We start from the raw sequence: 12,488 nt of genomic DNA, 5'->3' as shown, positions 1-12,488 counted from the left end.
AGCTAACACTGAGAAGACACAAGGAACCACAGCTAACACTGAGAAGAGACAAGGAACCACAGCTAACACTGAGAAGACACAAGGAACCACAGCTAACACTGAGAAGAGACAAGGAACCACAGCTAACACTGAGAAGACACAAGGAACTACAGCTAACACTGAGAAGAGACAAGGAACCACAGCTAACACTGAGAAGACACAAGGAACCACAGCTAACACTGAGAAGACACAAGGAGCCACAGCTAACACTGAGAAGAGTAAAAGAACCACAGCTATCACTGAGAAGACACAAGGGACCACAGCTAACACTGAGAAGACACAAGGAACCACAGCTAACACAGAGAAGAGTAAAAGAACCACAGCTATCACTGAGAAGACACAAGGAACCACAGCTAACACTGAGAAGACACAAGGGACCACAGCTAACACTGAGAAGACACAAGGAACCACAGCTAACACTGAGAAGAGACAAGGAACCACAGCTAACACTGAGAAGACACAAGGAACCACAGCTAACACTGAGAAGAGACAAGGAACCACAGCTAACACTGAGAAGACACAAGGAACCACAGCTAACACTAGGAAGACACAAGGAACTGCAGCTAACACTGAGAAGACACAAGGAACCACAGCTAACACAGAGAAGAGTAAAAGAACCACAGCTATCACTGAGAAGACACAAGGGACCACAGCTAACACTGAGAAGACACAAGGAACCACAGCTAACACTGAGAAGACACAAGGGACCACAGCTAACACTGAGAAGACACAAGGAACCACAGCTAACACTGAGAAGACACAAGGGACCACAGCTAACACTGAGAAGACACAAGGAACCACAGCTAACACAGAGAAGACTAAACAAACCACAGCTAGCACCGAGACGAGTAAAGGAACCACAGCTAAATATGAGAAGACTAATGGGATCACAGCTAACACTGAGAAGTCTAAAGGAACCACAGCTAACACAGGAAAATCAGTAGTCACTTCAGCTAAAACCGGAGAGTTAGCAGTCACCTCAGATAAGATTGGAAAGCCAGCAGCTACACCAGATAAAACTGAAAAGCCAACAGTCACCACAGGTATTACCAAGAAGACAGCAGTCACCACAGCTAATGCTATAGAAACAGGTGTCACTAGAACTAATACTAGAGATACAGCAAAGCCCTCAATTATAACTAAAAGGACAGAATTCTCAACAGTTAGAAATAAAGAGACAGTAGTCACTACAGAAGACAGTAAAACAAATATGATCCTTTCAGGAAAAACTGTTAACATTATGACGACTACACCATCAAGTGGAGAGTCAGCAGCCAATGTAGGAGGAGGCTACCCCAGCCAAGGAGCAGTCACAGTGGGAGACACCAAGACCACACCAGATGTGGGCTCCTCAGCAGCCAAAATGACTGACTGTGATTCAGTTGCTCAGGTAATGATCTTCCTCTTTTTGTTGAATTAAAGGAATTTTCTCACTTGTAATGATTAAATGAGTTCTTCAATTTCATATAAATATACTGTATTTAGAGTAAAGAAACCAAAGCTAATAGATTAGATTGCACAGTATATGGTATTACATAGAGTGCAACATTTTGTTTGTTATGGGTGTTGCACTGATGTAAAAACTAAACAAAAGTGACACCGTCAACTGAGTACAATGTTCACAGTTTCAGCAGTACAACCATTGTTTAAGTTATAGGGCAATTCTTTTTAATGTTTCACCCTTTGACTGCTACTTATTGTTTCTAAGAATGTCTGTATAATTGAATTAAAATAGCCTTAGAAAAGTTCTGAAAATAATTGAGGTTGTAGCCTGGTCAAAAAGAAATCATTTGGTCCAGTTAGAGTAATTAGGGATGCCGTAGAATATATTTTGGTGGTGATTGCTAAAATAAAAAAAATAAAAAAAATATAAAATAACTATGTATGCCACAATGTTGCCTATTATTTACAGAGAAGTATAAGCTCATAGAAACATTTATAAAAGAGATAGAAATACACTGAGAAGCACTGGGATTTTTTTTTATTTAAATTTTTTATTCTTGATTGCACCTTTTTCACTTTCAGTCTATTTTAGCATTTTAATCACTCGCATACATTACTCGGGCTCTTGCTACTATAGCGACTATTGTGTTCACCAATAATATAAAAAATAACCACATTTACCTCTTTTTATGGTACAAATAGGACACCAAAATGGGCAGGAAGGCAATGCACAAAAGAGGGATGGGTGGGGCCCACAGCTCTTGTTGCCACACTCCACATTATTAATGACATAATTTACCATCCATTGGGTAAATGAAACTTCCTACTGTATGGCACCTATTCTGGTGACGTGTGAAGATGGGTTCCCCACTCAACATTAAGATCCCATTCAAACAATGCTCTGTAAGCTTGGGCTGCCCAGGTAACCTGCAAAAGTCTGTGGATTAAAACAGTCTAAGGGTTAAATGGAAGCCAATTTGGACGGATGATCTCTCCTTTATATCTTTGTTGTTACTTTTATTGTCCAATATTAGTACAGAAGGTAACCAGAGGACCTGTAGATATGTGTATTACGCCTGTAAGGTTGGTGGCCATTGTCTTAGGAAGTTTAATTTTTTTGCTTATGGAGAGGGAGTGGGGAATCCTTAACTGCTAATTAAGGGTCAAGTGAGTTTGTCTGGAAAAAAAAGTGATTCGATAAGTAAAATATCAGCCAACCACCTGGTTGGCTGGTGTATAAAACGAAATTGACTTCTGCATATCTCATTCATTGCTAATTTCTGTTGTTAAAATTTTTGTTAGTGGAGGAAGTTGCTGCTGTGTATTTGTTGTTATAACTTTACTTTCTGGTGAAGTTTAATTTTTGTGTTTTATCAGTATCTCACTCGGTAATGAAAATGATGTTGGAGGGTTAGTGTGTGCATAAAATATTTAAGAATTTAATGTTGTTGACAGAAGGGTATGACGTAGTTCCTAAGTTTTAATGTTAAACTCTTAAGTCATCTAAAGATTTTCAGGTATATCCATCTGGCCTTCCCATTCTCTGCCTTCCTGTACATTGCATCTGTACTTTTTCTTTGTCATAGCACTCTTGAGCACATTGGTTACTCTTTTGTCTTTATTGTTGGCTTACTTGTGCCATCCTGTCTTTGTCTGTTTCCCTTAATGATCCCTGAACTCTTGCTGAGGCAGCCCTGAGCACAAGGTATTGGTTCTGTCACTTCTCTTGTTCTCAAAGTACAGTACTGTACTATTTTTAACTTCATGTATCTTTCATGTGAAATAAGTACAGTACTGTAATCTTAAAGTGTACACTACAAGCATTTGTAGTAAAATGCAATAACAGGTACACCTGAGCCACTACAGGCATGTGTTCTTGAAAAGTGCACCTTATAGTGAACACATATTTACCATGGACCAAATGATATCAATGGGGTTACATTCCTGGAGAAAATTTAGGTAAAAATTGTTTCACTGAAATATTAGTTGAATACCTAAATTGTACTGTGTATTATTTTAAGTTGAGATAAAAATGTAGATATATATAAAATACCAGATATAGTTCAGGCTGGGGTAGGGAGTGTTGTACAGCTCCTTGTAACAGTTACTGTCTGTACAGCTCCTTGTAACTGTTACTGTCTGTACAGCTCCTTGTAACAGTTAATGTAATAATTAATAATTAACGATTTATTAAGATAACATGGCAGCCCGAAGGCTGAAAATATACAATGAACAGAGATGATAAGTCATATTTGGTGGAAGCGGGGAGTGGGTCACTTGATTGACAAAACATAAGAACATAAGAAAATAAGGAGTCTGCAATAGGCTGGTTCGCCTGTGCATGGCAGCTCCTGTCGAGAGTTACTACCACTCTCTATCATCCATGAATTCATCCAGCCTCCTTTTAAAACTCTCCAGCGTTCCAGCACTTACTACAAAGTTGCTAAGCTTGTTCCACTCGTCCACCACCCTATTTGTGAACCAGTTCCTTCCTATCTCCCTCCTAAACCTAAACTTATCCAACACCACCCTATTTGTGAACCAGTTCCTTCCTATCTCCCTCCTAAACCTAAACTTATCCAACTTAAATCTGCTGCTACGAGTCCTATCCTGCTCGGATATTATAAGAACTTTATTTACATCTCCTTTATTGATTCCTTTCACCCACTCAAATACTTCTATCATATCTCCCCGCACTCTTCATCTTTCTAGGGAATGCTTTCAATAAAAAAAAAAGAAACAGAGTCAACATATAGATTAACTACAGATCTGGTAATGTTTGAGCTGGACTTTTAAACATTCTTGTGACCTGCTGTTGGGGCCCACTGTCTGGATAGCCGTTGCATCATACCTGGGTGTTAATCCGCTATCTATACTACAGCTGCAGATGTTTAGCACATCCACCATGTGTTCGGGTAGGTCCTCCAGCTCAAACAGGGTGTTGGAGAAGGTTCTTGTTCCTCATGTGATGAAGTTAGGAATTAATAGTTCCTTACTTGGGTGGAGTAGGGAGTCATCATTTCTCTCCTGATGTAGTTAGGAGTCTTTCTTTGCTTCTCATCCAGTGGTGGTGAGTGTACGGTGGACAGGGTGTGTTTCTGGTCCAGTCAGGTCAACATTGACCGCTAAGCACTGATTGTCGCTCAAACAGTCGTTTCTTTCGAGTTGAAATTGTCACTTTTGTATATCACTTGTGGGTTGATGGTCAATCTTCGCACTGTACTGTTGGTGGGACGATGTTGATAAATCCAGATGGGTAAAGGGAGTGCTTGACAACCAGGTTGGCAGCTGTCTCCATGGTCAAGAGACCACGGGCAGTGCCAACATTCTCGCCCTATGAAGGCTGGACTGTGTGTACAGCTCCTTGTAACAGTTACTCTGTACAGCTCCTTGTAATGGTTACTGTCTGTACAGCTCCTTAGCATGGTGGAGCTGTGCTGTGTATAAAATGAACCAAAAACATCAGTTGCCAATATGTAGTGTATAGATTTGTAATTAAATACTGTATCTTATTATCTACTGAGTTTCTAATGAAAATATTTTGTGAAATACATGCAATCCTTTTCCATTTATTGGGAAAATTCTATTAATGGGAGGACTTCTTTATCCCCCCATTCTTGACCATCAGGATCTTGAATGGATATGAATATTGTTTAAGTACAGTACTGTACTGTATATAAAAATTCAACTTACCTAAATTATTTCCTCTAAACACATTTTAGAAAACATTAATAAAAAATACTAGTACAATACAGTACAGTAGAACCTTGATAAATCAGGCTAATTGGGCAGACCCCAGTCCGTAAAAGGCGAAAGAAAAAAAAAGAAAATTTATTGGGGCGAGGGGTGGATATAACACTGCTTATCTGGGCTGATTAAAGAAAATTGGTTGTTATAATATTATTACAGTAATCCCGTGTTTTTCTTGGGAATTACGTTCCTAAAACCCCTGCGAAAAGCCAAAACCGCGAATACTTTTTTTTTAGGAATCACTGTACCTGTGGCCACCAAATAGCTCAGATAGGTCATGCACTTAACCACGCCATGCTCTCCACTCACGGTCCAGTGGTCACACTGATCACTGATGCACTGTACCGGCATTTACTAACATCATTATTTGAAACTAATCATATTGTAGTATAATAATGAAAAACTTAAACACAGTTATAGACAAAAAAAAATTTATTTACAAGTAAATAAAAAAATCTATGTTTCGCTGAGGTCGGCAACACCCGCATTACCAGCCTCTCTGTGCTGTCCCGGCGTCTGCCGCCCTCACGCAGTCACCCCAGCCAGCCAGTCCTCTTCCACCCACATTCCTCCACTTGAAGACTTGTATTCTGACAAAAGACACAAATGAATTGTCAGTCTTCACCACATCTTGAGCCATAGCTCGTACCACCTCTGAGCTTGTCCAATAAAACTTTTTTTTTCCGTTAAGGTCATCACTATTCTTGATCTCTTGGTCACTTTAGAGTCTTTGCTAGTAATATTTGCCTTTGATGAAGCCGGCTTACGTCCCGGAGCCATGTGGAATGCACGTGGGAGGACAAACAGAAGAGGTAATCACAGTGGCGGTCACAGTATTGTAGGCACCTGTGGACTGGGGCTTCTCGGAGCAGCGGGTGCCTGAGGCGGTAAAGGGTAGTGTCTGTTTGCTGCACCACACAGGAATATCGAAAATGGTGTGAAATTAAAATTTTTGTTTTTAAAGGATATTTTATATTTATAAAAAAATTTAGTAAAAGAAAACGCGATAAAATCCCTGCGAAAAACACAGGATTACTGTACTGTACCTCAACAACTGAGGTCTAAGTTTTTTTTTTTCACCCCAATGAAGATGCCAACCATGGCCCTTTGGGACCTACCAGAGGAGCACTTCTGTCGTTATTAACTAGGGAGCAAGGTTGATGTTAAGGAAGTGATGGCCAGAATGTATTTCCAGGAACATGCAACTGAGCATGATGGCTCGGTGCATCTTTATACAGATGGCTCCAAATCTGATGCTGGTGTTGGGTTTGGAACCATATTCCCTGATTTTAGCTGCAAGGGTGGGGAGGGGGGACTTCCCACCTCTCTGCTATATGCCTAGCCCTTAGAGAACTAGCACCCATAAGACTGGGAGTTCTATTATTTTTTTATTTCAGAGCAGCACTGGCTTCTCTGGAACCTTTCAATCCCATCCACCTTCTACATTTAGATATTTTTAATTGGCTGGTAGTCCTCTGTTGACAAGGCCATGATGTGGATTTCTTTTGTGTTCCCACCCTTGTGTCTGTGCAAAGTAATGAGAGGGCTGATGGGGTGACCAAGTCTGCTGCCTCTCGTCATGCTCATTTGTGCTCCCTCACAGAGATTTCTTCCCTCACCAGTTAGGTCAGCCATCTGTGCCTCTTAGCAGCTATAGTGGGACAATTTATCTGTTTCCAACAAATTGAGAGAGATTACAACAAAGATCTATGCTTGGATGCCCCGCCAGTATGAGATTGTCCTTACCTGTCTACATGTTGGCCACACTCATCTCGCCCACAGTTTCCTTATAGTTGGAGGACCACAGCCCTTTAGTTGTAACTGCCTGGTGCCACTGACTGTGCGATGCTGGTAGTGTGTCCCAATCATGGGGAATTGAGGAGTTGTTTTCTTGCCGAGTGTGGAGGATGGCTCGTTCTCTATCTCAAACATGCGCAGCGGGAGAATTTCAGTACCTGATGGTGGACTTTTTAAATTTTTATATTGAAATGTGTATTTAACCACCTGTGATTTGTAAATGAATATCGATATTTTATTTATTTTTGATATGTAAACTTTATAGGATTTTATTTTATATCATAGTTTTAAATTATGAGTTTCATATTTGGTGTCAAATGGCCACAGGCTGTAATGCCAGATATTTTACCCAATCAATCAATCCATAAATCAGTGTACAGTATGGTCATGCCAGAACTCAAGATTAGTAAAGCCTTCAGTATCCATACTTGGCATATACACTCACTATAATGAGAAGGGGAATGAGTATGCTGATGAAGCCAACAATTAAAAGCTGCCATCTGCTCGAGTTGGCAATGCTGTCGGAGCAAACAAGCTCCATCACACATCCACCCAGCATTTTGTGCCTGGGGATATCAGGAACTGTCCTGCTGCCAGGAGACTACTTTGGCCCACCTCAGTATTGGCCACACACAGCTGACTCATGGTTTTTTAATAGAATGGATGCCCCCTCCCCATTGTGATGACTGCTTGGTCCCATTGACTGTTCAACACTTCCTGGTGGAGTGCTTCAGTCTCAGAGATCTTTGTCATAAGCACTTCTCCTAGGGGGGGGGGTACATCCTCTCCTTGGTGGAGGAAGCTGGCCTTCTACACAAGTTTTGAGTTTTATCTATTAACGTTTAAATGTTTTTTAAGAAAGTTCTATGTTAATTTATTACGTTTAGTCTTTTAAGCCTTTATTGCTGTTGCATTACCAGGGATGTAATTACCAGAATCAGTCAGTCAATCAATAATTCGCTATAACAACCCATAAAACCGCTTTGTTTAAGGAGTTGAAAGGTCAGAGTTACATCCATTCGAACGTGTTTTGCTCCTTTTGGGAAAAGGGCATTGTGATCTTTTAAAACACAGCTGGCTTGTCAACCAGTGTTTCACTTATTTTAAATTATTATTCATTATTTTTGAAGCCATTAATGGCTTAGTGACCCAGATCAAATTGGGAAATTAAACCCATAGTCAATCGAGGTGTTGTGTAGGTATTAGACCACCTTGACTTGCCTCACTCTAGTAACCACACGAATAGGAGACACTGGATATTTTTTATTTATGATTATTTTTTTTTTTGAGGGACCAGATTTTTAATAACAGGTGGAAGAAAATTTTAATTGTGGCCACTAGTGCCCAAATCTGTATGTGAGGGGAAGCTTGAATTACAGGTTTTGATTTTTTTTTTAATTTTCATTGTTTTGAGGGAGATAGAAAAGCTTGTTTCAGATAGAGCTATTGACCTTATTTTTGTTTTAGGAATGCTGTTACAAAGTATGTGAATAAAGTTATTTTATTAGACAAGTTAATTTCAGTAAAACACTTGCATTTCATTTTGCTTAATTTTTCTTTTTCCCCAGAAAGGAGTGTTTCAGCCCAAACAGATTGTTTTAGTTATTGACCAGCAGGACATCTGGCTCCAATGGTACATTTTTCAAAATGTCTCATATATTTACAAAGATGAGATGACCTTTGATGAAGCAGCAAAGTTAATAGTATCCCATGAATCATATGGGAAAGGTACTTTATATGTTATGCTGTGTGGCATAAGCACTGTGCTTGAAAACAAGATTAATGAAGAATGTGCACAGATACTTAATAAATGTATACCTCCTCTGAAACTGCTGGAGCCGGTTTTTAAAAACAGCCATGATTTGTTTTCTCACCTTGTTGCTAGGGCCAGTGCTCTACAAAAACAAGTGAAAGGTCAGAAAATGGGAGATGATGTGATCTTTTCAGGGTTACTGCCACCTAACTTCACATCCATTAACAACCCTAAATTGAAAAAACATTGGCATACACATGGACATACAGTATATTGTGGTTTTAATTTATGTTATAATATTATGAGTAAAGGTGTGTTGCTGTTTAACACCTGGGCAAGGAAAGATTGCACTACTAAAGGCTTCAGTGGGTGGGACATAGAGAAAATATTTGAAAATACAGGTAATGGTTCGAGACGGCCTCAACAGCTATTCACCCACACAACTAAAAATGGTGAGAGAACTTTATCTAATTACTCTCTTAATGCAAGGATTGGTGCTCTTGAATTAGCCTTAAAGAATACTCTTGGAAACTATATTCAGAAAGTGAAAAAAGGGAATAAAATGAGTGTTAATAAGAATGAGAAAAAAGCTGACACAGCGGCACGTGGAACAACTTGCACCTCGGTAAGCACGACATCCCAGCCATTTTCATTTCACAGTTCAGCAGCGACCATGAAAAAGACTTGCAATAAACCTACCAAGAAGAATACATCAGAAGATTGTCCCACAACATGTGCTCCAACAGCAAACAGGAGAGAGAAAATCACTTCAGAAACCTCTTCATTAAAATCATTGATGACTACATCCACTGCTGAAAAAGCCTACATTTCACCATCTGTCTCAATAAATGGAAAAGTTGATTTGCAAGATATGGTTAGTAATTGTCCTCAGCTAGAAGGCTTCTCTAACTCCTGGTGAACTATCCCACCTTCATGCCACTCATTGTCTGTTTGTGTCATGCTGATTCTATACCTTTGTAGATTTCTTTTATAACTTTTCTTCTGTAAATGGTAGTTATAAAGGTGTAAACAGAATGTGTTCATGTACTCAGGGAAAGAACTTGGGATAGATGAGAGTTCACAAGGATGCATGTACCTTGTGTATGTACTGGGAAACAATTCTCCCAAACTTGTATTTTCTGGCTTGGAAGATGCATCCCTAACTTAGCAATTAATATCTGAATAAGAAAAATATTTGAAGCAGCCAACAATTTTGTAATATCAGTTTAATTTTTCAGTACAATATTCAGTTGAGTATCGCAAATATTTTAAAAGCACAGTGGTCCCTTGGTTAACGAATGGTTAAATTAATGAAATTTTGGTTAACGAATTAGCTCCCATAAGGATTTTCATTTCGATTAACGAAATCCTACGACAAACACGTTTTGTTGTGCGCATCAGCTGAGCGGCTAGTCTGCCAATACAGTAATTGGTTCTGTGTGTACATTTGTTTCCAGTGAAGTAAAGACAGTCTCTCCTCGACTTATGACATATTCGACTTAGGATGACCCAGTCTCTCCTCGACTTATGACATATTCGACTTAGGATGACCCAGTCTCTCCTCGACTTAGGATGACCCGGACATACGACGGCCATGGTCGTATAAAATATTTTTCATATTACGTATTTTCGAGTCCCGGTGTTAGTGATCTTGCTGTGTACTGACAAAATTTTCGTTTGTAATTCCCTTTAAAATGGTTGGCAAGCGTAAAAGTGAGAGTTCTCGTGGTGCTGAGAAGAACAAGAGACACCCATTTTAGAATTTCTATGTATTATTTTCGCCTTTTCGACTTACGACCAATTCGACTTATGACCTGGTCGACGGGACAGAACCCTGTCGTAAGTCGAGGAGAGACTGTATCAAGAAAGTGGTCTTTTGAATATTTCTGCATTTTTTATATTAAAATTATTGGTCATTCTGAAATTTAGTTAACATATTGATAATATAAACAGTACAGGGAACAGTTTTTGTGTGCCCATCAGCTGACTGAATCACCCAACTTCTCAGTTTAACTTTGTTTACAGTTGAGTGAACATCGATTTTGTTGGTCTCTTGAATATTTTTGCATTTTTACATTAAAATTATTGGGCATTCTGAAATTTAGTTAACATATTGATATTATACAGTGCAGAAATTATTATGAAACATGAAGAAGGCATTAGAACCAATGCACTCGGTAAAGAATATGGCATGTCATCATCGACTGCCTCTACAATCAGCTGTTTGATATGTAAACAAAGCTGCCGGGAATATGACATACACGCCTCAAATTAAGTTAAAATACAGTATTCTATTGTTTTTTATTTATTATTGTACAGTACTGTATTTAGTTTATATTTAATGTTTTGTTAATTGTATTACTGGTATACAGTACAGTACCTTGTATGTACTTTTTCTGTGAGTTGGAACCAATTACCCAATATTCCATTGAAATAATAGATTCGGTTAACGAACGACTATGTGAAACTGGCTGAAGTAATTATCATATTGTAAATATATTTATGCGATATGATATGCCAGGATGTTGACTGAAGACTCACTCAGTTTGCCAGATGCCTTGCCTGAGCATGACTGAGCTCCTGACATTCCCATTTTTTTTTCCAGTACTGATACACAGTACGTATTAGGATTTATTGCAATATCTTGTGCTGTTATCACATATAAGATCACAAAATCAAATAAAAATTTATATGGGGGGTGCAGGAACCTGAACTTGTGATCCAGCTTCTTTGAAGTGAAGCTGATAGGAATTTTGTGGTGAGTAGAGGTACGTTGCTCCGTCGCTTGATGTGGGTTTGTTCAACGTGGATTCGCTCTAATGTTTTTTTAATCGTTACCGGGTATCGCTTAACTAGGGAAAATTTGGCCAAAAGTGGTCAGGTAGAAAATATTTTGCATGGAAATCTGGGACTTTGTTACTGATGATATGTTGTACAAATACAGTTTTTGCATGTACAGTATACTAAAAAAAATTTTAGGCAATTTTTTATTTAATTTTTACCTAAACTTTGTAATAAAAAAATTCATGAATTACAGGTTGGTTACTGGGGGGTTAGTATATCATCAGACAGCAGCACTTCATAGTGCTAGCTAGAGTTGATATGTTAAACCAGTCACCCTTTTTCCTCATCACACCCATTATCCCAAAATTAGATCATGTTTAACAGGTATCCAGTGTCCTGTAAAGATAAGAGGCCTCTTTAGAGGAGTATCCGAACATTCAGTTCACTTCATTCCAGCTTTTGTTCCCAGCCAGTCCTATCTCCTCCTCTACTGATTAATTTTTGAAAGTTTTGTCTCCATATTTATCTTATTTTTGTTACTGCCTCATCCATCTCTTGTGTTCTCCATACTTCTCTCTTTCATGCTGCTGTGTCATTTATCTTTGTTCCACCATACATCATCCCTTCTCTTATATCTAACTAATATATCTCTACACATCTGATATTTTGGGGAGCATTGCCCTGGGGTCAATTACACCCATGTTATAAGATGCTTTTTTTGTTTGCATAATTCTCATTTTTCCCTCATGGTCAGTCCTTAAGGTGTATGAGTGGAGAGGATCAATTGTGTGTGTCTTCTTTTATTGCTTTATCAAACTGTTTCTGGATTTATTCTTGTTTCACCCTTAAACAGCAATCATAATCAGTGACAGTTGACTTAGGGATGGCGGCCATCATCAGTGGATGTTTTGTATTCCTTGTG

The 12,488-nt window shown here is 38.9% G+C and overlaps 2 protein-coding genes across 2 annotated transcripts in view; one reads left to right on the top strand and one right to left on the bottom strand.

The window, feature by feature from the left end:
• Positions 1 to 2: 2 nt before the first annotated feature.
• LOC121873971 lies at positions 3 to 1,278 on the bottom strand. Its single transcript, XM_042377850.1, has 2 exons — positions 91 to 1,278; positions 3 to 8 (listed from the first exon to the last, which is right to left on the bottom strand). The coding sequence occupies exons 1-2, from the start codon at positions 1,276 to 1,278 to the stop codon at positions 3 to 5; spliced, it is 1,194 nt and encodes a 397-aa protein (XP_042233784.1).
• A 1-nt stretch (position 1,279) lies between these two features.
• LOC121873970 overlaps positions 1,280 to 12,488 on the top strand; it is a 48,946-nt gene continuing 37,737 nt past the window's right edge. The window contains exons 1-3 of the mRNA XM_042377849.1: positions 1,280 to 1,429; positions 8,598 to 8,662; positions 9,272 to 9,407. Coding sequence (XP_042233783.1) covers positions 1,280 to 1,429; positions 8,598 to 8,662; positions 9,272 to 9,407 — 351 coding nt within the window. The remainder of the gene's footprint in view (positions 1,430 to 8,597; positions 8,663 to 9,271; positions 9,408 to 12,488) is intronic.

The sequence above is a fragment of the Homarus americanus genome, unplaced genomic scaffold (genome assembly GCF_018991925.1).
Source record: "Homarus americanus isolate GMGI-L3 unplaced genomic scaffold, GMGI_Hamer_2.0 scaffold25827, whole genome shotgun sequence".
Classification (NCBI taxonomy): Eukaryota; Metazoa; Arthropoda; class Malacostraca; order Decapoda; family Nephropidae; genus Homarus; species Homarus americanus.
This window is presented reverse-complemented; position numbering and strand designations above follow the sequence as displayed.

Coding starts and splice junctions, on each gene's coding strand:
- LOC121873971 (XM_042377850.1), bottom strand. CDS start 1,278: ATGTTAACAGTTTTTCCTGAAAGGATCATATTTGTTTTACTGTCTTCT.